This window comes from Lacerta agilis, chromosome 11, assembly GCF_009819535.1.
Source record: "Lacerta agilis isolate rLacAgi1 chromosome 11, rLacAgi1.pri, whole genome shotgun sequence".
NCBI classification, from domain to species: Eukaryota; Metazoa; Chordata; class Lepidosauria; order Squamata; family Lacertidae; genus Lacerta; species Lacerta agilis.
In genome coordinates, this window is record NC_046322.1 from 16,404,327 (window position 1) to 16,430,972 (window position 26,646).

At 47.1% G+C, this 26,646-nt stretch overlaps 1 protein-coding gene across 1 annotated transcript; it reads left to right on the forward strand.

Annotated features, from left to right (window-relative positions):
• On the forward strand, positions 1-25,152 carry IL7R (interleukin 7 receptor). Its single transcript, XM_033164623.1, has 8 exons — positions 1-127; positions 5,242-5,377; positions 5,874-6,031; positions 6,707-6,858; positions 8,576-8,732; positions 20,774-20,870; positions 22,461-22,536; positions 24,391-25,152. Exons 1-8 carry the CDS (start codon positions 34-36, stop codon positions 24,883-24,885), a joined length of 1,365 nt encoding a protein of 454 aa, XP_033020514.1. The 5' UTR covers positions 1-33; the 3' UTR covers positions 24,886-25,152.
• Positions 25,153-26,646: the final 1,494 nt, after the last annotated feature.

Genomic DNA, 26,646 nt, shown 5'->3' on the forward strand with positions numbered 1-26,646 from the left:
CAGAAACAGGGGAGAGAAGAATGTGAAGTCAGGATGGCCGTTGCAAGCCCGGGGCTGTGTGCTTTCTTCTTCATTCTTCTTCCTGCCATTGCTGCTGAAAGCGGCATGGAAGACTATTCAGGCTCTGGTGAGTCATCTCATGCTTTTCTCTAAAGCGCGGAATAATGCCGAAATTCAAAATTCAGAGGATGGCGGTGTTTCAGTTTCCATGTTGCTCTGGAAACTGTGAGTTCGGGGGGTTCACCTTTATATGTGGATGGAAGTGGATTGCTCCCCCCTCCCTACTCTAGAAGGTTGTGTGTGTGTGTGTGTGTGTGTGTCCCCCCCCGCGCTTATTCTGCTTGGTGGGGCCTGGACTTCCACCCCACTGATTTTTTTTTCTGGGAAGGAAAGGAACCCCATCACCTAAAATGTAAACATTAATGAATTTTGTACCTTATGCTGTAACTTATACCAATGGTCAGTGCTATTTTTCTAGAAAAAGAGGTGCCGGAATTCACCATGAACACCTCCCTTGTTATCTTATAATGTCTATGGCACCCACCTGAGTGGTTCTGGAACTGAGTTCCTGTGAGTTCCAGTTGGGGGGGAAGCCCTGCCAGTGGTATTTTTGTTTATGCCAAGCTGCCACAGAGTGGTCAGATTTGGGGCAGAACCCTCTAATCGCCAACAAATACGGTGCACAGTTATTTTCTCCTCGATGGTATAACTTTTGGGGTGTTCACACATTGACATTCAGTGAATATACAATCTCAGCACAAAAGTCAAGCTGCGCAAATAAACACGGGTGCACTTCTTTTACCCAAACAGTGGTACATGTGTAGAGACAGCATGTACTCGTGTTCAGTGTAAAATGTGAACAAGCCTCCTGGTGCTTGTGTTACCCTGGAGTTCTGCCAGAAAAGGACAGAGTTCAGCACTTCATGAATAAGCATTCATAGAAAGCTCCAGTCTGCTAGCTGAAAAGCTGCCTAGTCAGACCAACCTTTCAAAGGAGACAGGAACCAGCAGCCTCGCAGGTTTAATTGGACTCAAGCTCCCATCAGCTCCAGCCAACATGGCCAAGGATCAGGGGTGATGGGATTCTGGAGGGCCACAGGAAAAAAATTAATGGCAGCCAAAATCCCCATGACTTTATTTAACCTCCTTGATAACCTGAATTCATGTCATCCTTGCTCAGACTAACCGGGGGGGGGGGGGGCAAATGAGTACAGATGTCCTTGTATCTATGGTGGTTATATCAAAGGGCCAAGCTAGATGTGGTGTTTCCAAAAAAATTTTGCCATTACACTTATTTATTTATTTATTTATTCATTTTGCAAGAAAATAGCTGGTACAGTGGAGTCTGAGCTGGATTGGGTGTGGAGATGGAGGCTTAACTTGGGGAATTGGGATCCTGTGGTTCACCAAATGTCATTGGACCCCAGCTGCCATTAGCCCCAGCCATAAAGCCAACTGGAGGGGCGCAAATTCCCCAACCCCGCTTGAATCTCTTTCCCACCCACCTCCACTGTCCCAATCCATCTTGGCCCCACAACAACTATTTGTTGTTTTACATCAGCTGCATAAGGGCAACTAAGTACACCTACAGCAAACCCTAGGCCCAATTCAGATGGACATCATGTCCAATTCGGCCCAAGGAGGTGCAGATGTTCTCATCCCTTGCTAAGGCTGTTGGTCCTGGTACAGCTTGGTCTGAAATGACCAATCCTCCTTTTTTTGTGTGTCATGCTATGCTGCTGTGATGGCCTGGGACTTGGGCTCGGACTCGGAACCAGAGGAGTCTCAGTCTGTACCAGACCCTCTGCCTCAGACATCAGCTGAACTAAGTCTGGGGTCTGATTCTGAAGAGCCTCAGTCTGCACAGATTCCCCTGCAACAAGCACCAGCTGGGCTGAGTCAGGGGCCTGAACCTGTCCTGGCTCCAGGTGCGGAGGATACCTCGTTCCAGTCAGCCAGGCCATCACTGACAGCTGGTCCACTACTGGCTGGGTCAGGAGAGGCTGACGCGGCCCCTGGGTCTAGTAACCCACCGGCGTCTCCCGAGCTGCAGAGACTCAGGTCTGAGAGAAGGAGAGACCTGAGTACTCGCAGGAGGAGTGCTCGCCTTCAGGCGAGACAGGGTGGTGAGTCGTTGGGGGATCCGTCAGAGATAAAAGGCGGTCGGACCCCACCCCAGGTTGCGGGAGCAAAATTGTTGTTTGCCTGACCTTGCCTGTTTCCCTGCCCCGGTTGCTTCGGACGGACTCCTTGTTGACCCCTTAGGCTTCATTCCGGACCTTGACCTCACTCCTCAGATTATCCTTGGGACCAGCACAGCTGCAACTGGTGAGTTGCCCTTGATTTGTCATGAAGTGCACTGCCCTGTAGAAATGCACATGCAATGCAGGTTGCTCCCAAGTCAGACTACAGGCTGATCTAGCCCGGCGTTGTGTGTACCAGCTATGGGTAGATGAATCTATCCGCTTCAATATTTCCCTGTTTCTAATTTTTCCTTTCTAAAATTGATTTCTCCACATTCCTGAATAAATTTGTCAATTATTTGTCGTTGTTGCTTTTTTAAAAAAATCCTCATGAAAATTCATCAGTATTTTAGTGCTCCTGATGAACACATTTTTCTATGCAGTTTTCCCTAATAAAGTGCATTTTAAAATAATATATGACCTGTATGCACACTTTTATCAAATATATGCATTTTAATGCTCACATTTTCTTACTACGTTCACTTTTGTGCATATTGGTTGAAGAGCAGCATTGCAAAATTCAAGGAAGTGTGACTTTCGAAGGATATTTGTGTTTTGGTTCACCTATTGATTCTAGAAGTTTGAATTAAGTTACGGTATTTCTCATTCAAATGCAAACAAAATCAACTTTCTCTCCCATTCCCACTGGGTGCATTTCTCAAGGGACCTCTCTGGCCAAGGTCTTACCTGCTTCCTTTTAACAAGCAATGCCACTGTCATAACCTGGGACCTGCTTACCATGCTGCTTCTGCCAAAATCCCACCTTCCACTGAGGATCCCAGTCCCCTTCTGTATCTGGTCACCATAGCGCTTATCCAGAAGTGGAGACCCTGTGGGAGCCTAAGTCCCATCAGACTACAGCTCTCTTCAGCCCTGGACAGCTTAGTCTAGCCTTCCTCAACCTCGGCCCTCCAGATGTTTTTGGCCTACAACTCCCATGATTCCTAGCTAGCAGGACCAGTGGTCAGGGATGATGGGATGTGTAGCCCAACCACATCTGAAGGGCCTCAGGTTCTCCACCCCTTTCTCAAAGCTTTCAAATTAAATTAGAGGTAGGGAACCTGTGGCCTTCCAGGCGTTCATCTCCTATCATCCCCAACCAGCATGGTCAATAAGTAAGCAGAGGTGATGGGAACTGCCTTTAATGAAAGGAGGTGGCATCATTTTATTTTTTGGAATGTGTATTTAGGATGTTTTTAAGGAAAGGGGCTCTAACAGCGCTGGACTGTTTTTACAATCTGTAGTTTAATAAATTCGTTTTATACTGTTTTAATTCTATCACAGTTTAATTGCTTTTTGTATTTCATCCATGTTGTTTCAATTTTTGAAAGCTGCGTTGAGTCCATGTCTGGGGAAAGGGCAGAATGTAAATATGGTAATAGCTGTCTGCGTCAGAATGGGGATGTGCTTCTCACTTAAACTATGGTCTAAATGTTTCTATTTGCACATGACAGCCTTGTATGTCAAGTCACCTGTGGATCCTAAAAGCAGTTCTGCTGCACAGGAAACCATAAAACAACCTATTACTGAAAAAAACAATTGAGCAACTTTGCTGGAAATTCCCATGAGCTGGCATTGAAGGTTTCGAGCAAAGTGAGCAAAGCTACCTTCTAGCCATGCGTAATCGGCTTCTCCTAACACCTCTCACATGTCTTTACCATGTGGTGCTGAACCTGTTAATCCTGTGAATTAAAAGATGATCAACAGTGCTGTGCAATCGTTCTAGGAAACATGCAAACGAAAGATGTAGTGCAATGACAATGAGTCATTGAAAAAAAAAATCTGTTGTTGAAAGTTTCCTTGCGACTCTCAAGTGCCTCTTCTAGAGGGAACACGTTGACTAAGAGAGAAGTGGCCATGCACCCCACATCCTACCCAAAGCTGGTGCCCTCCAGATGTTTTAGACTACAATTCCCATCATCCGTAGCAATCAGCCATGCTGACTGGGGATGATGGGAATTGCAGTCCAGAATATCTGGAGGGCACGAAGGTAGGCTGTAACAGAGGGTTGTCCTCTAGCTGAAGGACTGTTGGGGGATTTAGATTTACCTGAAGGGCTGTCCAGTTCAAATCTGGCATGAACATGAAGAAGCATAAGAAGCAAGAACAGGAGGCGCCTTGAAATTACCCCCAGGGGTGGCAAGCAGACAGAGGAAGCAGCCAGTTTCCACCACTAGGGTAAGGTGTATTGTATTCCTATATAAATTATATTATTATTTTTATAAATTAGTGTTTATACATACAAATTAGCACATGCAAATTAAATGCATATTAGTGCCTTGGCGCTTTTTTTTTTTGCAGTGCATAAGCGGCTATCCACACCACCTCCCAGCCTAGCCCCTTTCCAGCAAGCAAGCAGTAAAATTTGCATTTACGTACTTATTAAAATATGCATCTCCCACACTTTTTTTTAAAGTTGTGGCTTGCAACACTTTAAAAAAAAATCCCCAAAAAATAAAATAAAGAATACAAAAATTTCAGAAGAGATAGGACTGCAGGAAGAGTGAATTAGGTATACTTGTCTTGAAATGTGAACTGAGCTGGATTTCTTCCCCATCTCCAGCTGTGTGGAGCATCATGCTGGATGCTAACAACACCCTCCCCTCCCGCCACCCCATACCATGGAATATGGTGGGGCTGGGAAGGGTTAAGCACAGATGCCGACACACAAGATTTCATGTTAGCTTAGTGAACGCTCAAGGCAAACGTGATTCTGCCAAGATTCAAGCAATCTGGTCATAGGGCAACCTTGGCCCCCTGCAATCTTGATGGATATTTCTCAGCTTCCCCCACCACAACCACCACAAAAAAACTATAAGAAGGTAAATACAAAATGGAACCATGAACCATCAGAGAATGCAAACAGAAGGAAGAGGGGGAGGCTGAACTTAAAAACTAAACTATTAACGGTATATTATCAGAGTCCATTCCTTAAGAAGTACTTACAACTTGTCAGACTGCAGTCCGCAGCATTGCTTTTATAGTCTTTTCTCCTCAGGCACCTGTGCAGAAAGTGAAATGGACACCGACTTCACGTGTGTCATTCGAATGCCAGAGTTCAGAAAAAATATCTTACTTTGCAACATCATGAGGACTGGGATGAACCTGAGTGAGGCTAACGCTCGGTTTACTCTGTAAGAAGCTTTCCAGTGCATTAAAATGTGGTTACCTTTCTGTAATAATTCCTTAGTTAAGTTATCTTAATAATTCAATGTTTCAGTGGACCTTCTTAGAATTTCTTGATCTTGACAGTTCATCAAGAAGAATTAATCCAGCATTAGATGCTACTGCAAGGATGTGCAGTAATGTATGAAGCAGTGTTGCCATACGTCCGGGAAATCCTGGATATCTCCTCTTTTGGGGGGGCCAACATGACCCTCAAGGGGGATGTTTACATTTTAAAGGAAATTTAAAAGGGTTGAGAAATATCGTCTAACACCACTGACAAGAGATTCCCCAACACCACATCCAGCACTGTGGTGCAAGGAGTGTGCTGAAATCCTCTCCTATTCTGTATATTTAGGACCGTTAGGTTGATTGTCAGTTTCCAAAAACAGAGTCATAATTGTTATGTTTTCATAGCGTTTGAAAGCTTCAACTATTTCATTTCAGCCCTAATATCCTTCACAGGTATGGAAAACCACCCTCCAGCTGCTTAATGGAGAGCCAGCTGCAAGGCAAATGTCCTTTGAAAAATGTTGAACTCATTAGACCCGTGGAAGTTTGCTTGAGCGTGACGACGATACAGCAATGCGTGGAATGCAAGACCTTGAAAGCAAGAGATATCGGTGAGCTCCTTCCCAATGTTATCATGTGCATGATTCAGACATGTTTGCAATTTCTATACCTAACAGTTACTGTACCTCTTCCAAGCCCACACTTGACCACTGTCTTCACAAGAATATCATGAGGGACTTTGTCAAAAGCCGTACTGAAATCAAGATACTTTATGCCCACAGCATTCCCCTGATTCCTGATGCACATAGCCAATACATATAAAGGTAAAGGGACTTCCTGTCACACTGCGCAGGTCCAAAGAACAGCTCCCACATAAAATGTCCTTGCATAGACAAAACAATCTCAGCCTTCTGCTGCTTCTTGAAACTACTTCTCTTTTCTTCTGTTTCTGGAACAAATTATTCTCTTTCGCACACACACAGAATATCCAACACGTGTCACGCGCCTCATACACCCGATAGATCACTGCGCTCCTCAGGTGAGGACCTCCTGCAGATGCCATCTTATCAGGAGGTCCATTCTGCACAATACAGGAAACAGGCCTTTAGTGTTGTGGCACATGCCCTTTGGAATTCTCTCATTAAACATTAGACAGGCACCATCTCTGTTGTCTTTTTGGTGCCAGCTGCATACCTTCATCTTCCCACAAGTCTCTTTACTGGAGAACTTTCTCAGTCTGCCTCCATACCAGAATTGTTTTTAGATTTCTATGTTCTCATTTACAGTTAAACCCGAAGCACCTTTTGACTTAGGAATTATCTACGAAGAAGAGGCAGATGAGTATTTCGTTAATTTCTCAACTCCACACAATGGACCGTATCTTGAGGGGAAACTAACGCATGAACTAGCGTACCGGCAGCAAAACAAACACTGGACTGTGAGTAAGAATGTGTCATTTTAATCAACCATAAATGTGCTCTTTCCATTTTCAGTTCTGTATGTGTAAAAAAAAGAGAGATCTGTCTTTTAGTTGAAAGCTACATGCAGTTAGATCCAGATAAAGTTAGTTGCACTTTGTTCCCATTATAATGAACAAGACCGGAGTTAGTCATCATGGCTAATTTTTCAAATTGTTGTCAATGAATAAAAAATGTGGCTAAATTGCAATGCAATCATATGTATAACTGCTCAGGAGTAAGTCCTATTGAATTCAATGAACCTTAGCCCTATGTGTTTATAGGATTGTGGGTGTGCTCTGGATGTAACCTATGAAAAATATCCACAGCATAACACACAGTGGACTAATTTATGTAAAAAGTGGGCTCCTTAATTTAACCCTGTAGGTGAGGGAGTTGTAAGCAGGTAGCAGCAATGGCTGAAATCTATTTGGAAAAATTATATAACATACGTTAGGAGAAAACGAGTAAATGTATTTCAGCTTATGAGAGGTGTAAGCCTAACCCACAAATGTTATTGAAGGAAAATCAGAAGCGCTTTATATATAAATTAATTGTGGGAAAGGGAAAATACAAGGAACAGTGTTAGGTATTGAAGTTCTCACCCTAGGCCACTAGGGGTGTAGTGTATATAGTTTCACTCTGTCTACCGTGGCTGCAGTTCTCACTCAAGTCCGCACATGCAAATGAAGGATTGAGATTGCAGCTCATGGAGTGGGTAGCTAGAGAGAGAGTTGCTACTGTTGCAGGTTACTGAGTACTATATAAGCAGGCTGGCTCAGCCCTTCAGTTCAGTTCTGTTCCAGCCTGAGAAAAAAGAGAGCTGCTTGGAGAACCACTGTGTTGTCTGCTATGTCCACCCATAAACGGTGTAAGCAGGGTGGGGTGGGATTAGGATACAATTATATGAGAGTGTGAAACAATATGAATTAAATCATCAGGGAAAGAGGCTATTATATAGAAGGGCCACAGATAGGAAAATTGAATTCAACTACAATTTAACTGTTGCTTAAGCATACACTGGACCACTTAAATACCTCCATTCAAGGCTTCTAAAGCTATGACATTAAACACATTCACTGAACGTCAGAGCACTTATTTGTGACTGAGCAGTGCCAAGGCCTGGTTAGAACTAGCCTTGTGAAATTTGTATTCCAGGTCTGTCCCTCTATTGGTTCACAGATGGTAGACCTGCGCTCTATCTATGGGTGGAGCTGGCATCCAGACAATGTCTTCTGATAATATTTTCCCTGGCTCCCTTCATCTCCTCCAGGCCTTTGTTCATTGCACTGCTGCTATAATAAACTTCACAGCCCTTTCCCCATTGCATTTCTCTAAAAAACAAAACGTGCAAGGCCACATTCCCTTCAATAATATGGATAGAACCATACAGGGGTACTTTGCAGGGCCGGTGTAGCCCAGATTTTCTCAGCCACTCTCTCACACAGGACGTGGGGTCAGCTCACATAAATACGGGGACCAAATCAAATTCCCTTCCGTCTGTACCTGTAATCTGGATTCCAATAAAACAGCTTTGAAATGGGCTGATGTTCCCACTGCCAGAAGGTTTCTCATAAGCAGGAAGCTTTGAGGTAAATAAATGTTTCACTATGTGCAAATGCATAGAAACCTACTGGTTCTCAAAGCGATTTTCCCCCCCTGACTTTTTGATAAACAAAAAATTATTCCCCCTTTTAGTCCAGACAGACTGAATTCCTGACGTTAAAATTTCTGGCAAAGGAATTTCAGCTGGGAACATATGAGATGAAAGTCCGGTCCAAGCCCAATGGCAAAGATTTCAAGGGCACGTGGAGTGAATGGAGCTCTTCGCAATTCTTCGAAACTGCAGCAAAAAGTAAGTGCAGACTTTTGCTTTACTGCAAACCAAAGTGCATCACATGTATCTCATTACAAACATATGCTAAATGTAATGACACATCCAGTAAAGAGCTTCATTGTCATTCGGTTCGTAAAATTCTGATTGGAGCTTGAGACCGGGGGGGGGGGCGGTGGACCTTGTTGCATAAATTATCTCTGATCTCCACACCTCAGGGGCTTAGACAAATTCATGGACGATAAAGCTATCGGTGGTCCTAGTAGCCCTGTTCTCCCACCCTCTGAATACCAGTTGCTGAGTGTCTTAAGTCGGGAGAGTGCTGTTGTGCCCAGGTCCTGCTTGGAGTCTTCCCAGGAGGCTTCTCACTAGCATGAACTAGATGGGCTTTGTGTCGAAACTGACAGGGCACTTCTTATTTATTTATTTGCTTGCTTGCTTGTGTTATGTATTGAAGTTCTCACCCTAGGCCACAAGGGGTGTTGTGTATATAGTTTCACTCTGCCTACCGTGGCTGCAGTTCTCACTCAGGTCCACAACATGCAAATGACGGATTGAGAATGCCGATCACGGATTGGGTAGCTAGAGAGAGTTGTTACTGTTGCATGTTACTGAGTAATGTACTATATAAGCAGGCTGGCTGAGCCCTTCAGTTCTTTTCTGTTCCAGCCTGAGAATAAAGAGAGCTGCTTGGAGAATCACTGTGTCGTCTGCTATGTCCACCCACTACTTAATACTGGCGACGAAGGTGGGATTTGATGGACATCAGAGCACAGCCAGACTCGGGTACTCACTGAGTGGAATCACTGATCTGAAACACCACTGAGCTGAAACACTGAGTGAAATCACTGAACAGAACCAATTCAGAGCTGACCGTTCTGGCTAGAGCACTGTGTTCCATCCATCGCCCACCACATCGGCATCAGAACCATGGCTTCTTTCGTGCCTCTACTGCTATTTGCCCCAGCCTCTGAATCATGGGACTCATACCTCGCTCAGTTCACCTGCTACCTCCAAGCAAACAAGCTGACAGGGTCAGAGGAGCGAAAGCAAGGCTTCTTCCTCAGCCTCTGCAGGCCCAAGGTGTTCGAGACGGCCTGAGCTTTGGTGGCACCACTAGTAGTCCAGGCAGCGCCGTGGGACGTGCTACAAGAGAAGCTGCACAGCCACTACGCTCCAAAGATATCCAAAATTGCTGCCCGCCAAGCATTTTACCACCGGAACCAGGCAGAGGGAGAGTCGATCAACAGCTACATCGCCGCCCTCTGAAAGGCCACACTGCACTGCGAGTTCCGAAACTTACAGTGCTCTGATGGATCAAATCGTCTGTGGAGTCTGGGACAACCGTCTGCAACAGCGTCTCCTCACCAAGTCAGCGCTCACGCTGCAGAAGGCCATCAAGGAGGCCGTGGCCTCAGAAGCTGCTGAACTCTCCACCCAGGAGATCCGCAAGGCCAGCAGCCCGCATCCTACTAAGAAGCCAATTGCAGTACACCACGAGGAGGCTAGCAGTGATGAGGCATCCTCCAGTGAAGATGATGGCGTGCACCAGACAAAGCGGGAGTGTGGGAAGTTCAAACAGAGGTCCAAGGACCAATCAGAATGTGCTGGCTGTGGAGGCAACCACCCCCATGTCAAGTGTCGATTCAGAGACATCATCTGCCTGCGATGCTCCAGAAAGGGCCACATCGCTACAGTCTGCTGATCAGCTCCGTCAGACACGGCCTCTTCACCATCTTGCAAGTCCAAGTCGTCACCCCGGTCTGCAAACAGTAGCTGTTTCGCTCTCACCAACTGCTGCTGCTCATCCGGAACCACGATTGGACAAACCGACTCGCCTACGCGACGCAAGCTACACATCACAGTGCTCATCAAAGGAGCTCCATGTGACATGGAGATTGACACCGGGTCTGCCCTGTCCATTGTGTCCTGGAGCACCATCAAAAGACTTGTGCCCAAGCTATCTAAGAGGCAACTCAACCCACACCACATACAGCTGAGAGACTACCAGGGAAACGACATTCCTGTGGTAGGCGTTGGCCAGTTCCGGGTCGTGTTCAAGAATTTTTTGAGCCTGCTCTGACTGGTGGTGGTTGAAGGCTTGTGCCCTAGCCTCCTAGGGCTAGAATGGTTTGGCACCCTCAGCCTGGAAGTCACCAGCATCAACTGCATCTCCAATGCAGAGGTTGAGGCCCTAATCAAAGACTTTGCTGAGGTTTTTGACGGCACATTGGGCCAATATATAGGCACGCCCATCTCCTTTAGCCTCGATCCGCTAGTTGCTCCTATCAAGCTAAAGCCGCGCCTGATCCCGTTCGCCCTCAAGGCTAAGGTGGACAAACAACTTGACAAACTAATCGCGCAAGGCGTTTTGGAGCCGGTTGACCACGCCAAGTGGGAAACACCTATCGTCATGCCTGTCAAGCCGGACGGGTCATTGACAATATGCGCAGTGTACAAGTGCACGAGCAACAAGGCACTTCAGCAGCACGCTTATCCAGTTCCTGTTGTCCAACACCTGCTGCATTCCCTGGGCGAAGGCAAGGTCTTCACAAAACTGGACCGTGCCCAAGCCTATCAACAACTGCCTGTCAATGATGCCACTGCTGAAGTTCAGACGATTGTCACCCACGGAGGAGCGTTCTGGTGCCGCCGGCTACAATTCGGGGTGAGTGTGGCTCCTGGCATCTTCCAAAGCCTCATGGAGCATCTCCTGCAGGGGCTCCTGGGCATGGTGCCATATTTTGATGATGTGTTGGTGTCCACAGGCTCCAATCAACAGCAGTTCGAGCGCCTCCGCGCTGTGCTGACCAGGTTCCAGGAAGCTGGGCTCAAGGTGAAGAAGGAAAAGTGCCAGATTGCCATTCCACAGGTGGAGTTCCTGGGCTATCTTATCAACGCCTCCGGTCTTCACCTAACTACTTCCAAGATCAGGGCTATCCAGCAGGCCCCGATCCCAAGGAGCAAGACCGAGTTGCAGGCATTTCTGGGGCTGCTGAACTTCTAAAACATGTCCCTGCCTCACAAAGCAATGTTAGCCAAGCCTCTCCACCGCCTCCTCAGCACGAAGTTACTGTGGTCATGGGGTCATCGGGAAATGGCGGCTTTCAATGCAGTCAAAACCCTCCTCTCATCAGATAGTGTGCTGGTACAGTACAGTGAAGCCAGGCTGCTGTTCCTCGCCTGCGATGCCTCACCCTTTGGCATCGGCGCCATCCTCAGTCACCGTTTTCCAGGTGGAAGGGTAGCACCGCTCCCCTACTTCTCCCGGACGCTGTCTCCAGCCAAGCGGAATTACAGCCAGCTCGACAAGGAGGCACTGGCACTTGTGGCTTGAGTGAAGAGGTTCCACAAATACCTCTACGAGAGAACCTTCGACCTCATCACTTCTGGGCCTCCTCACTGGTGACAGACCAACCCCACCAGTCCTCTTGCCACGCATGCTGCAATGGACTGTTTTTCTGGCAGCCTACAGCTACCGCTTCGTCCATCGCCTGGGAAAATCTCTGGGCCACGCCGACACCCTCAGTAGTTGCCCTCTTCCAGCACTTGTGGAAGACCCAGCTCCTGCTTCATCGCTACTCCTGATTGAAGACCTCCCGGCAGCACCAGTGTCAGCCGCCAATGTGGCCTCCGCATCTGCCCAGGACCGCACCATCAGACGTGTACTCAACAGGCTGTAGAGGGGGTGGCCAGAAGGGCCTTTCACATTAGAGTTCCAACCATTTGCAACCAGACAGCACGAATTTTCGGTTCATCGGTTCCGCCTACTGTGGGGAGACCGAGTCGTGGTTCCCCAAAGACTCCGCCAACGCGTCCTTGAGGCTCTACACATCAGCCACCTGGGAATTGTCAAAATGAAGGTGTTGGCTCGGTGTTAGTCTGGTGGCCTAACATGGACGATGCCATCACCTCTTGGGTTGCCTCCTGTCAAGCTTGTCAAGAGTCGAGACCTGCACCACCAGCAGCTAAAGGCGATACCTGGGAGATTCCCAAGGCACCCTGGTTGAGAGTGCACATCGATCTTGCAGGCCCCTTTCACAGCCGGACCTTTATGGTAGTAGTGGAAGCCTATTCAAAGGCTGGAGGTGGCCCTGATGCCCTCCACCACTACTGAAGCCATCATCCGGGTACTACGGGGCCTGTTTGCAACTCATGGATGTCCTGATGTCCTCATCTCCGACAACGGACCTCAGTTCACATCAGGCACCTTTGAAAGGTACCTCTTGGGGCTGGGCATCCGCCATGCCCTAACGGCAACATTTCACCCGGCCAGCAACAGACAGGCGGAGAGAATGGTGTGCTTAGCAAAAGAGGCACTGGCATGAGCAGGTCACTGAATACTTGCTCGTGCAGCACATCACCCCTCATTCAGCCACAGGGCGGAGTCCAGCTGAACTGCTTATGGGCCGCCGTCTCAGGTTTCCGCTTGACTGGTTGCACCCGGACTTTGGGGTGGCTGAGCCCCCAGGCTGTGCTAACGCACCACCGTCTTTTATTCCAGGGGATAGGGTTTTTGCCCGGAACTTTGTGGGGGACATTCCTTGGGTGCAGGCCACAATAGTGGGAGTCACTAGGCCCCGCTCATACCAAGTGGCACTCGAGAAAGGACGCTTGTGGCGCTGACACATAGACCAGCTAAGGCGCAGAGTTGGGAATTTGGACAATACTGCTGTGTCCCCAACTGCAGCCTCGGCTCCGGAGCAGACGCTAACAGAAGGCGAGGCTCCACCTACATCTCCCTCACAAACTGTGGACATGGAGCTGAGCCAAGCCACTGCAGTGGTTCTGCCTGACTCCCCTGAGACTCGGACCACTGCCGTGCCTGACCTTCCACCGAGTCCACTCACGGCAGTTCCTTCAACAGCAGCGGAGCCAGGGAACTCGGGCTCAACGCCACCGTTGGTTGCACCGCAGTCGCAGCAGGAATCAGGCAGCCAACCGGAGTCTGATACTGGCCCTTGGCAGTCAGGTAGGGTTCCCAAGCACCCAGCTTATTTAAAAGACTGTTACCGACAAATTGCACACGTAATGCCGCATTGTAAATAGAATTAGTTATGCTTGCGAACTGAGAAAATTGAAACCGATACAGAGTATTGCTGTATATAAGGGAACCACTATGATTGTAACCTAATGCCTTATCTTGGTGGGGAGGGGTGTTATGTATTGAAGTTCTCACCCTAGTCCACTAGGGGTGTTGTGTATATAGTTTCACTCTGCCCACCGTGGCTGCAGTTCTCACTCAGGTCCACAACATGCAAATGAAGGATTGAGAGTGCCGTTCATGGATTGGGTAGCTAGAGAGAGTTGTTACTGTTGCATGTTACTGAGTACTATATAAGCAGGCTGGCTGAGCCTTCAGTTCAGTTCTGTTCCAGCCTGAGAATAAAGAGAGCTGCTTGGAGAATCACTGTGTCGTCTGCTATGTCCACCCACTACTTAATAGCTTGCTTGCTGCTTATATTTATATACTGCCCTTCACAGAAAGCAATAACAAACAAAACCAATAACCCCTACCCCAACAGTTTAAAAGGCCCAAAGGCATGGGAGAAGAGGAACTTTTTTTTTGCCTAGCACCTAAAAAATATGGTGGAGCTAATATAACATCCTCAGGGTGGCATCTGCACTGCACCAACCTCCCCACCGCCTTGATCCCCCATCCTGGTAAACTTGTCAACAAGGCAAAATGGGACAGTCCTGAGCGTAGGTGGGTAGAGACACTGGCGGAGATTGTCTAAGTCCTACTACCTGAGACAATGGTCTCCTTGTGGCTAATGGGACGGCTGGCCATGGGGTCTATTAGACTCCCTCAACAAAATGGCGCTAGCACTGGATCAAGACAAAAGGCTTTAAGCATTAGCACCTGAGCCAGAATGTGCCTGGTATGGCTTTATTCTTGAATGCAGAAAGCCGTGGCAACTGAATGTGATATTTTACACCACAATTCTCTCACAGTTTCTCTTCAGAGATGAGTAGCTCTAGGGGGGTGACTTTTTGTGGGAAAATGGCATGGTTCCTGATCCCTCCTGCAGTTTCTGTTTCAAAGGTGAAACCATTGGATAGGTGATGAAGTATTGAACATACGTCCAACATTCCTCAGAAAATAGGGACATTCTATTGTTAGCAGAATTGTAGGGGCCGCAAAAGGCATCTAGTCCAAACCGGTGTAATGCAGGTATATTTTGTCCAACTTGGGGCTCGAACCAACAACCCTGAGATTAAGAATCTCATGCTCTCCCAAGGAGCAGAGCAACAGGTCACAATGGAGGTCTTATTTCAGAATAGGTTGGAGGTCTGGCACTGGACAGGTATGGAGGGCAGTATGTTGTACATACAGGTTAACAAAGGGTTAAGCCTGGCAAGGATGTGACGTCCCTCACTGGATATATACTGCTGATGTCTTGAAGCTATTGTACTTTCTACTTTCGTTTTCAGTAGCTGTATGGCTTTACTGCTTTCGGTTTCGTTTTTCTGAGCACCATGTTACAGGAGTGTGCTCCGGGCTAAGCTGTAAATAGTTTATGAATAAAAGTAGTTTGTAGACAAAATACTACAGACTTCTGAAGCCTCATTCTTTGGGACGAAGCTGCGCTGCTCTGCTCTGCTACACAAAGAACTGCTCTGCTGTGAACTGTGAGTTTAATCGCAGGAGGAAGCGCGTGGACCCAGATAGTAAGCGTCCGAAAGCAGCCCAGCCTGCGGCCGCTTATCTAAGTAACTAATTATGCTACAGGTTATGGGTGATTAATGAGAGCGCTTTGATGTCCCTGGAAGAATGTTGACTTGGCTGCAAGGTCGAGCAGCTTGTGAGCTCGTTAGCTTGTTTGCCTGTTTGCCTTTCGTTGCTGGCTTCGGGCGAAAAGAAAACAAAAGCTTTTGGAATGCTAATACTGTGAGAAAAAGCTGCTAGAAGCTGCTGCTTTGTTTGCTGCCTGCGAGATCGAGTTACAGTCGGTGGCTTGAGAAACTGAGGGGAAGAGAAGAGCGTTTTTCCTGCGTCTGAGTGTGAGTACGCAAATCCCTGGAGTTGGGGAGGGAAAATGGCTGCTGCTGAACCCCATGAGAGTTTTCAAGTCCCATTTCCACGTCTTAACGGTGCTAATTGGGCCGACTGGGCGATCCGTTGTAAACTTTGGTTGCGGGCACGAAATTTATGGACTTGTGTATTAAACCCCCCGGCTGTTGCTCCAGATGGTGCTGCCGATGATGTTGTGGCTAGAGCACAAAGAGAACAGCTTCGGGATGCCAAAGCAGCTGCTAGCATTTGCATGGCCATAGATGAGAATGTGCTTCCTCATATTGATCCTGATGGCACTGCACAGCAAATTTGGCAATCTTTGGAACGCCTTCACGAGAGAGATACAGCAGGTTCGCGCTTACATGCAATACGTGAAGTGTTTGAGACGCGTTTGTCACCTGGAGGGGACATTCAAGCCCACATCACCAGGATGCTATCGCTGTATACTAGACTGAGGCAGCTACATGTGCCTTTTACTGCTGAGCAGCAGGTTTATATTTTGCTGTCTTCGCTGGACCCTAGCTGGAAAACAATGGTGTTAACTTTGGAGTCAGTGCCAATTGACGATTTATCGATGAACTACGTAACTTCGCGACTGCTGGATGAACAGAATAAACGTCTTAGAGAGAAAGGAAATGTTGCGAAGGGGGGCTTTGCTGTTCCCAGGAGTGGGGGTGCAGTTGGTGAGCCGTTCGTAAAAGCTAATCTTGTTAAGCTTTGCCACAGCTGCAACTCCCCCCACCATCTCCGTAGAGATTGTCCTAAGCAACGGGAGTTCTCCTCCTCCCACAAGGCCGTTGCTAGGGGTGACGGACAGATAAGGAGAGGAAAGAAGTGCTACAAGACACGTAGCTTAATTGCTGGCAATTCAGAGACTTCCCATGTGTCTGCTACATATGCAATGGTGGGGAGTGCAGTTGCCCGACCAGCTCTTAAACTAATTATTGATTCGGGAGCCAACAGAAACATTTTTCCTTCAACAGCTGACCTGCTGGAATGCAGAGATGTTGAGAATGGACAGACTGTTACTTTGGCTGATTCTTCCAAAAGACATTTACAGACTACTGGTGTTTTCTTTTTGGACTGCTTAAACACTGAGTTAGATGTGTATGTTTTGCCTGAGATGCCTAACGCTTTGCTTTCTGTTTCAGCCTTAGATGCAGCAGGTTTCAAAGTGGAGTTTGAGAACCAAATCTGCTCCATCTCCAGAGGTGGGAAACTGCTGGTTAAGGTACCATCCAAGAATGGGTTATATGTCTTGGAGACAGGTAAAGAGTACTCAGCTGAGGCTCAAGCTGATGGTGCTAAGGAGGTAGCAACTGCAGAGGTTCAGGCGCAGTGTGCTAACGCTCCCACGCATTCGGATTGTGCGCACTTGTGGCATCGCCGCTTCGCACACATGAATTTTGGGTATGTACGCAAACAGGTAGACTATGCTGAAGGCTGCAAGATGAAGCCATGTTCTAAGTACCTGGATTGCAACGCTTGCAAACGTGCAAAGACTCACACTTGCACTTATCCAAAATCAGACAGGGTCACCACTCAGGCTTTCGCGTTGATTCATGCAGACCTCTGTGGACCCTTCCCTGTAGAGAGTCTTGGAAGGAAGAAATATGTTTTATCTCTGGTGGACGATTTTAGTAGAGCCACATGGTCTTTGATGATAAGAGACAAAAGTGAGACTGCTGACACAGTCATAGAATGGGTGAATGCTGTGGAATTACAATTTGACACCCGTGTAAAAGCCATTCAATCGGATCGAGGATCCGAGTTTTTGGTGTCTACTTTGCAGACGTTCTTTCGTGCAAAGGGCATCAAACACAGACTGAGTGCTCCCTATTCGCCTCAATGCAATTCGGTTGCGGAGAGAAGGAATCGCACGATGCAGGAGGCAGTAGACGCAATACTCTTTGATGCAAATTTGCCCAGACCATTTTGGGGGGAAGCTTGGAAGTTTTGTACCCATGTCTTTAACAGGACTTACAATTCTGTGATTGGAACCACGCCTTATTTCCTGCTATATGGCAAGAAGCCCAAGGTGCACTACTTCAGGACCTTTGGAGCTATTGCCTGGGTTTTGATTCCCAAACAGAAGCGCAGAAAGGGTGGTCCTAGAACACAGAAAATGATCTTCTGCGGCTATGAGCCAGCGTCAAAAGCGTGGAAATTTGCTTATCCACAAGGTGATCGTTCACGCTTGTTGCTGAGCAGAAGCGCTGACTTCTGTGAGCAAGAGGGTTGGAAGAGAATCCACGGTAACCCAGAAGTGCTCACAGACGTGTTCTATGAACTGGATAATGACCCTCAACTACTTGCACCAAGCGCTCCGGTTGGAGCGGACCCAGGTGGTGCTGGACCCTCAGGAGGGGCTCCTCCTAGTGGTCAACCCTCTGTCCAGAACGGATCTCCTGGAGGTCAGGGGCGGACGCCCGACTCCAGACAGGTTGCAGGTTCAGAGGGGGCAATTCCTAAGAGGGTAGTGAAGCAAGAGACCAGAAGTGCTTCTCCTTCAGATAGAAGCAGGTCAACCAGATCACGCAAACGAAGTAGATCTCCTGTATCACCCACGTTCAGACCAGGTCAACGTGGAGTGAGTAAACATAGTAGGTCACTAGGTGGCGCAACCAGTGAAAGAGATTCTCAGTTAGAATCTTCAAGCTCAGCTAGCTCTGAGAATGAGGCTGCCGTGATGCCTAGGCGTACAGGACGCACCACAAGACCTCCTGATAGGTATCAAGCCTCAAATGTGTTTATTGGGTTTGCAAGGTGTGAACCAGAAAGTTATGCTGAGGTACAACGCTTACCTGCAGCAGAAGCAGAGAAGTGGGAGCATGCCATGTTAAAGGAACTGGATGCTATGAAGTCTTTGGAAGTCTTCACTCCCACACCTCTACCAGCACAACAGCAAGCTGTAAGCTGCCGCTGGGTGTACCGGTTGAAACCCACTGCTAATGGTACACCACAGTACAAGGCCAGACTTGTCGCAAGAGGTTTCGCGCAGAGACCTGGGGTGCATTACACACAGGTGTATTCACCCACTGCCAGGTGTGAAACCTTGCGCATGCTACTAGCTGTAGCTGCACAGCGAGGGTACATCGTAAATCACTTTGATGTTGATGTGGCATACCTCAATGCTCCATTGCAGGAAGAGATTTACATGATTCCTCCGCCAGGTTTTGAAGATAGATGGCCAGGAAAGGTATGGAAATTGAAGAAGTCTATTTATGGATTGAAACAATCTGCACGCAATTGGAATTTTACTCTTAATGCAGCTTTGGTCAAGCTAGGCTTTAAAAGGAGTTGTGCAGACAGCTGCCTGTACCTGAAAGGGGCAGGTGTGCACCAAACATTGGCTCTAATTTATGTTGATGATGTCATTCTGGCTTGTCAGTCAGATAAACAGGTACAACAGTTCGCTCATGAGCTAGGTCAGAGTTTCAAGCTAAAGGACCTAGGCCCAGTGAGCATGTACCTTGGTGTGGAGATCACCAGATCTCAAGATGGAAGTTTTCTTTTGAGCCAACAAGGTAAAATCGCACAGTTACTAGAAAGGTACAATATGTCTGACTGTGCAGGGTCAAAGACACCCATGGAATCATGCTTTGTAAAAGATATTCAGGTTGAAGGGACACCCAAGTTTCAAAGGCCGGAAATCTATCAGTCTGCAATCGGCATGTTGCTGTATTTGTCCCAGTGGTCCAGACCCGATATCGCCTATGCGGTAAACCTACTCAGTAGGGAGACTGCAGAACCCAGTACAGTTGCCTGGAATGGTGTAAAAAGGGTTCTGAGATACTTGCAAGATACTAAAACGTTCAGACTCAAACTGTCAGCACAGGGTGACACTACGCTTCAGTGTTCCACTGATGCTGACTGGGCCAATTTGGCAGATAGAAAATCTGTTTCTGGTATGATTGTTAAATTTGGAAATGCTGTCATTGGATGGAGATCCAAGAAACAAAGCCTTATAGCGCTTTCGAGCACAGAAGCAGAGTTCGCATCACTTTCAGATTCAGTTCGGGAACTTGAGTTCTACAAGTGTTTAGTTCGTGAGATCTGTGGGGATTGTCCATTGCCCATTACAGTTTGGGAAGACAATCAGCCTTGCCTGAAACTCGCTGAGTCAGGACAGTTTAAATCTCGGACAAAACACTTGGACATACGCTTCAAGAATGTTTGTGAAAGTATCAAGACCGGGATGGTTAAGTTGCGATACTGTCCCAGCCAGGAGAACTTGGCTGATGGATTCACCAAACCTCTAGGAAACGTCAAACACAAGGTGTTCTGTGATGGGATTGGTTTGGGATGAACTGTTATGTTTATAATATCCAGATTTCGGTACGAGAGGGGGTGTTGTACATACAGGTTAACAAAGGGTTAAGCCTGGCAAGGATGTGACGTCCCTCACTGGATATATACTGCTGATGTCTTGAAGCTATTGTACTTTCTACTTTCGTTTTCAGTAGCTGTATGGCTTTACTGCTTTCGGTTTCGTTTTTCTGAGCACCATGTTACAGGAGTGTGCTCCGGGCTAAGCTGTAAATAGTTTATGAATAAAAGTAGTTTGTAGACAAAATACTACAGACTTCTGAAGCCTCATTCTTTGGGACGAAGCTGCGCTGCTCTGCTCTGCTACACAAAGAACTGCTCTGCTGTGAACTGTGAGTTTAATCGCAGGAGGAAGCGCGTGGACCCAGATAGTAAGCGTCCGAAAGCAGCCCAGCCTGCGGCCGCTTATCTAAGTAACTAATTATGCTACACAGTACCTGAGAGTCAGCGCTGAGGAACTATCTGGGAGGGAAAGACTTTATAGCACCTAATGTGATGTCAGCTGGCAGTACTTAAGCTGTGACTGTAGCCTAGAGAGTTCCTTTGCCCCTATAGGCCTAGCCTGGCTGCCAAGTGATGGTGGCACAGGAAGTAATGTTGCCTGTGAGAAGTCCTGGTTCAAAACACAGATCCTTGTCATACATGTTTAGTGTCATATCTAGTTTGGTCCTCAAGCATCATCGTCTATAAGCCTGTTTGGTGTTTGTTTCCTCAGATTATAATAGCAACATTATCGCGGTGGCTGCATCCATTTTATGCTTCTTTGTGCTCTTCGCTGTGATTGCTCTAATCCCAATACTTTGGAAAAACAGGTAATCCTAAATACTCTTCATCAAAAGAGTGGTCCTAAGAACACAATTCACTTCTGGAATTTCCTCCCATGCAACCCTTAATGTTGTGAATGAGAACGTTACAGGGAACCAGGCAGAGGGCCTTCTCAGTAGTGGCACCCGCCCTGTGGAACGCACTCCCACCAGATGTGAAAGAGAAAAACAACTACCAGACTTTTAGAAAACATCTGAAGGCAGCCATGTTTAGGGAAGTTTTTAATGTTTAATAGACTATTGCTAGTGGCATAAGGAGGGGGGCAAAGGGGGTGGTGAGCCCTGGGTACCACCCTGGAGAGGGTGACACTCTGGGTGCCCCTTCCTGGCTTGCCTGCCGGCAGCGCACAAGCCCGTCCTGGGCTGGCCCGTCAGCAGCGCGCCGCTCCCAGCACGCAGGTGCAGCGTGTGTCTGATGCATGCGTCGTACGCTGTGCCTGCACATTCGGGGCTTGCCCACCAGCAGTGTGCTGCTACGGCGCACTGTGCGCCACCAACAAACCCCAAGTAAGCCATGGAGCAAGGCCGTCCCGCCCAGGGCTCGCCCAATGGCGGCACGGCGCTCCCAGCATGTACGAACGCTGCACATGTGTGCTGGGAGCGAAACCACGCCCCCGGGTGCTTCCGGATTTGCCGCCCCTGGTGGCTGGGTGGCTTCCTCTGCACCTGACTATTGCATTTTAATATTCTGTTGGAAGCCACCCAGATTGGCTGGAAAAACCCAGCCAGATGGGTGGGGTAACAATAATAATAATAATAATAATAATAATAATAATAATAATAATAATATCACATTGCAAAAAGCATAAAAACATGGAGTCAGTACAAACTAATGGTTGTTTCAGACATGAAGTTCAGTGTAGCTACAGTAACTGCAAACCCAGAAATGAAATGAGAGGTGCGTTACCATGGGGAGCTTGTCTTGTGCACCGGCACTCAATTCCTATACTAGTACGGGTGGACAAATCACAGCAAGCAGTTGGGCGTTGGCATAGTTGACTGCAGGCCTGTACTGTTTTGTGTGGAAAAACTTAATATAGAACCACTAACTCTGCAATGCACAAGGGGTTTAGGATATAGCATAACCAGGGTTTCCCTGGTAGAAGGGAGCCTACACTGGCAAAAAATATCCCAAACTTTTAACCCAGGGGCTGTCTAATGAGCGGAACCCAAGCCCCACTGCCAATCTGTCTGGCACACCATCCCTAAAAGGAGCGTGCCAGAATGAGTTTGCTCAAAATATATCTCCAGTGGATTGTAGATGCTGGGTTTTCCATCTACATCTGAAAGTTTCCTCAGTAGAATCCAGTATAGAATAAGATATTCAATATGAGGTTAGGCCTGCAATGTTCCTCACTGAGGAAAAGAGACTCTCCAATGGAGCTACCCGAAAGAGGTTCACAGTAGGTTCTACTGCCACAGAATTTTATGGATTTAGAAAGCTGGGAACAACATTTCCATGGAGGTAGTCATGAGAACCACTCAAGGGCTGTTGGTGTTCTTCAAGGCTCATTCACAAGCAATGTTGTAATAATGTTCCTCATCACTTCCTTTATTGCGTTATCTCTTCTTTTTCAGAATAAAGCCTGCTGTGTGGCCCACCCTCCCTAACAATAAGAAAACTTTGGATAAACTCTGCCACAAACTAAGAAAGGTTGGTGCTTTTGTTTCTTCCCAGTGCAGGAAAGCTTACGTAGAAACTAGTACCATCAAGTCCTTAGCAGGTTTGTTTTTGCGGGATGAGGGTTGGGGGGGATTTTCTCCCATTATCAGTTTTCTTCATTGTAAAAATTGCCTAATCTTTATTGGCTATATTTTTAAAAAACAAGATTTATATCCCTCTTAACTGATGAAAACTTTCAAGCCATTTACATAAAACAATATAAAATATGGATGAACAATAAAATCAAACTTTAAAAACAAATAGATACAAAGTATATAAAAATGTAGATAATATTAGCAGTTTTAACACACACACACACACACACACACACACACACACAGTACTACATGTCTGGGTAGGCTTCCTGTCAGCTGTGGTGGAAGTGCAGTGGCAGAAGTGCCAGATTACTTCCACCACTGCACTCCCTGGTCTCTCCACTGCCTCACTCTTCCAATAAGCACTGTGTTGAGGCTGATTGGAGTCCAGGCATATTAATCAAAATAGGATTAAAAGATGTGTGTATTTTGAGAAATGCAAACTGATGTGCTGCCGAATTTTCATAAGGGTTGGTTTTTGCTGTTGTTGCAAACTGATGCAGAAATGTAAGAATGAGAAAATGAAGGACAGCACAATTGACAGACTTGCCTTTCCCCAGCCACAGCAATGACGCCCTTATTCCGATTCCATAAAGGAGTAGGAAAGTGTCTCACAAGCCTTTACTTTCCAATGGAGGAGGTTTCATGTGGTTTCTCAGACTGTGGTACTTCCCACATAGGAAATTTACCGTCTGCAAAACTCTTTCACCCTGAACTCAGTGGGTGGTCTTCTTCGTCACTCTCTCCCAGCCCTCATTTCCTATCCATAAAATGTGAGAAAGAGAAAATGAATAACGGCTTGTTCATTTTGAGGATGAACGAGAGGAGGGCCCAGAATCACTCAGCACTTGGGAAGTTCTCTCAGTAGAAATGATTATTGTTTACTTCAAGTGTTTAAGTGCAATGCATGCCGAGAGCTCAAAGTGTAGTCTCATTCACCCTAAGCAGTAAATCTGCCAAGAGGGCCGGTGTTAAGATCTCTGAACAGGCTGAGAGGACACAGCTTGCCTGAGGCTGCCCATCAGTGCCGGATTTACATATAAGCTAAACAAGCTATAGCTTAGGGCCCCACTCTCTTGGGCCCCCCAAAAAAATTTAAAGGGGAAAACAACTGGATGTACATTTCCAAAATATAGGATAAAAAACCAAATAAAATAAAACCTACATACAGCAACAGTGTTTTGTGTTGTGTAGGCTCCTATTTGTTATGTGCAAATGGCTTTAGATACCTATTAGGTCCATAAATTACCATATAGCATATATTCAACACAAAAAACAGTGACAATTTGTTGTTGACAAAGGACAGCTGGACATATAAAGGGCCCCATTACCTTCAGTAGCTTAGGGCCTCATCAAACCTAAATCTGGCCCTGCTGCCCAGAGAGACCTACTCATGCCGTAGATTCAGAAGGCAGAATGCTGAGTGGTAGAATGACCTGCTCCTTCATGTTAAAAACTCTCAACAAATTATAAATCCATACAGCAGTCAAAGCACTGGGCTATACAGCCCCCTGTCCCATGAGATGTTAGTTTCTATTTGCACACAGGTTTGTTTTGCTTTCACATTTGGAAGTAGCATTCTCCACGTGTATTCTGAAGTGGTGCAGTCCATTCTCTCTTTTTTCATATTAATTTTTATTAGATTTTTCAAAGATTTTAACCAATTTACTTCACAAAAAACTATAACAGTCACTTATATTTTTCTTTTTGACTTCCCACCCCTCCCCTGTCACACGAAATATCCCGATAGAATTCCCACGTAAGCTTCTTCAGTCCTGAGAGTTTGGAATACGTTCCCATCCACAAGGTGGATAGCATTCGGGCCAAGTCAGAACATTTGCTGCTTGCCTGCGATTCTGATGTTCCAGCAAAGATGGGGAATGGGCTGGAACAGAAGAACCTGGTTCATATCAACCATGGGTGGCTGAAACTGCCTCTGGCATATGAAGGAATGTGGCCGGCTGAGATGCTGGATAAGCATGTGGGCAGAAGACTCCTCGCTCCTGATGGTGACACATTAATCAATGCCAACCGATACGAGGAAGGTGGTGTTGGCGACCAAGATGGCAGTAGTGATGCTCTCCTCAACCATGCCAGTTCTTCTACGCATCCCGCCACCATCCTGCCTGGACCTGAGTCCAATAACTGTCTTCAAGCTTACACAGATGTAACAGTTCCAAATAAAGAAGAGGCCTATGTCACAATGGCGAGTTTTTTCGAAAACAAGGGGAATTTTCAAAACTAGCAGTTCCAGCACATGGAATGATTGGGCTCTCCAAGTATCATTTTTGGGGCATTGACCAGATCAGTGAGAAGATTACACCAGTCTTGAAGTTAACCGCTAGCCTGGTAGCCGTAGGTGACTAGGAATTCCATGGAGGAGAGTGTTCCATGCATAGAAACCATGGGTGCTGCTAGAGGAAATAAGTCTTGTCCTCAGTGTCCAACTTCTGTCAGCCATCAGCAAGCAAGTGACTTTTCACAGCATCATAGAATTGCAGAGTTGCACGGGACCCCGAGGGCCATCTAATCCAACCCCTTGCGATGCAGGAATCCCGCCCACAGCCATCGAACCTTTTTCCAGGCTAGTAACTTTTGTGGACTTGTTTGCAAGGCTGAATTACATGATCTGGTTTTCCATGCTGGCATCTCTTGCCCTGCCCTGGCTCTGAAGTTTGCTGCTCAGCTTTTAATTGATGTGTGTCAGGGACAGGTTCTGGTTTTCTCATCATTGTAGCAACACTGGGAAGCCGCAGCAGCAGAACCACCGTCTGCCTCAAAGCTCTTAAATGAAAAAATACTATAGGTCAGGTGGGATCGAGTCTTAGGTAGCAATGCTTCCAAATACCAGCCTCTGCGAGCTGCAGGAGAAGGTGTTCTTGTGCTTGGGTCATGTTTGCAGGTTCCTGTTAGGGCGCCAACAAGTTGGTGTGCTGCAGCGCAGCAGTCAGGATGAGATAAGCCAAGGTCAACAGTCCAGGTCAGAAGCCAGCCGAAGTCAGGTATCAGTATTGGGGTCAAGAGAAGCCGAAGTCAGAGACAGACCAAGTCAGAACAAGCCAAGTCAGTCAGGTACGAACCAGGAACAAGATGAGCAAAAGCAACCACGCGCCCAGCACAATCGTTGCAGACGCTGTGGAATAGGGCAGCTAGCTTTCTTAAGAAGACGGTTCACTCCCACGCTTCCTATGAGCTACAGCTGTCTCTAATTGCCGCCTTCGCTTTTCAGCTCGGCGTTCTACAGCTGAGAAGGGAGGAGGAGAGGGGATCGGCTGATTCCCCTCCTGACTGGGACCTGCTCCTGGCCCCACTTCTTCCTCTAGCTCTGGTCTTCCCTCCTCCTCCCTGTCAGATTCCTCCTCTTCTGAGGAATGCCGCCACCAGTCTTCCCCAGGTACGAATTCCTCAGATTCCTCTGTGGGTGATGCCTTGTCAGGGGGGGCTTGCCACCACTCCTCCTCATCTGACTCGACCCTGACAGTTCCCCCCCAGGCACCTGGTTGGCTGATCAGAACAGGATATTGGATTAAATGGGCCACAGGGCCTGATCCAGAAGGTCTTCTTGTGTTCTTATGTCTGTATTTAGATATTTCCCTAAGGTCAAGTTGCCTGTTGCTGTAAACACAAGTCACTGAAAATATTTCCTTCTGAGCAATGCAGTAAAAATGCTCTGGAAAGAACAGGTACTTACAATAGTGCTTTGTCTGTTTTTTTTTTTCAATGGAGACTTACCAGAATAAGGGCTGCATTCTAAAATAATTGATGTGTACAAAACACTGGGATGTTTGCAGAGATTTCATTAAACCCAGACAAGATTGCACTGCCAGAATACCGGATTGCACCGCTTTGGAATTTAGGGCACCCATTGGCTGTATCCACCACCTCAATTGACTTTTGTGGGGAAACAGCCAAAAAGTTGCACAAGAGCATGTTCGTCGAAATGAGGTTTCCATGGGAGAGGCTGCCAACGATTTGTACATACTCGGGGGGGGGGGGGTAGCCTTGT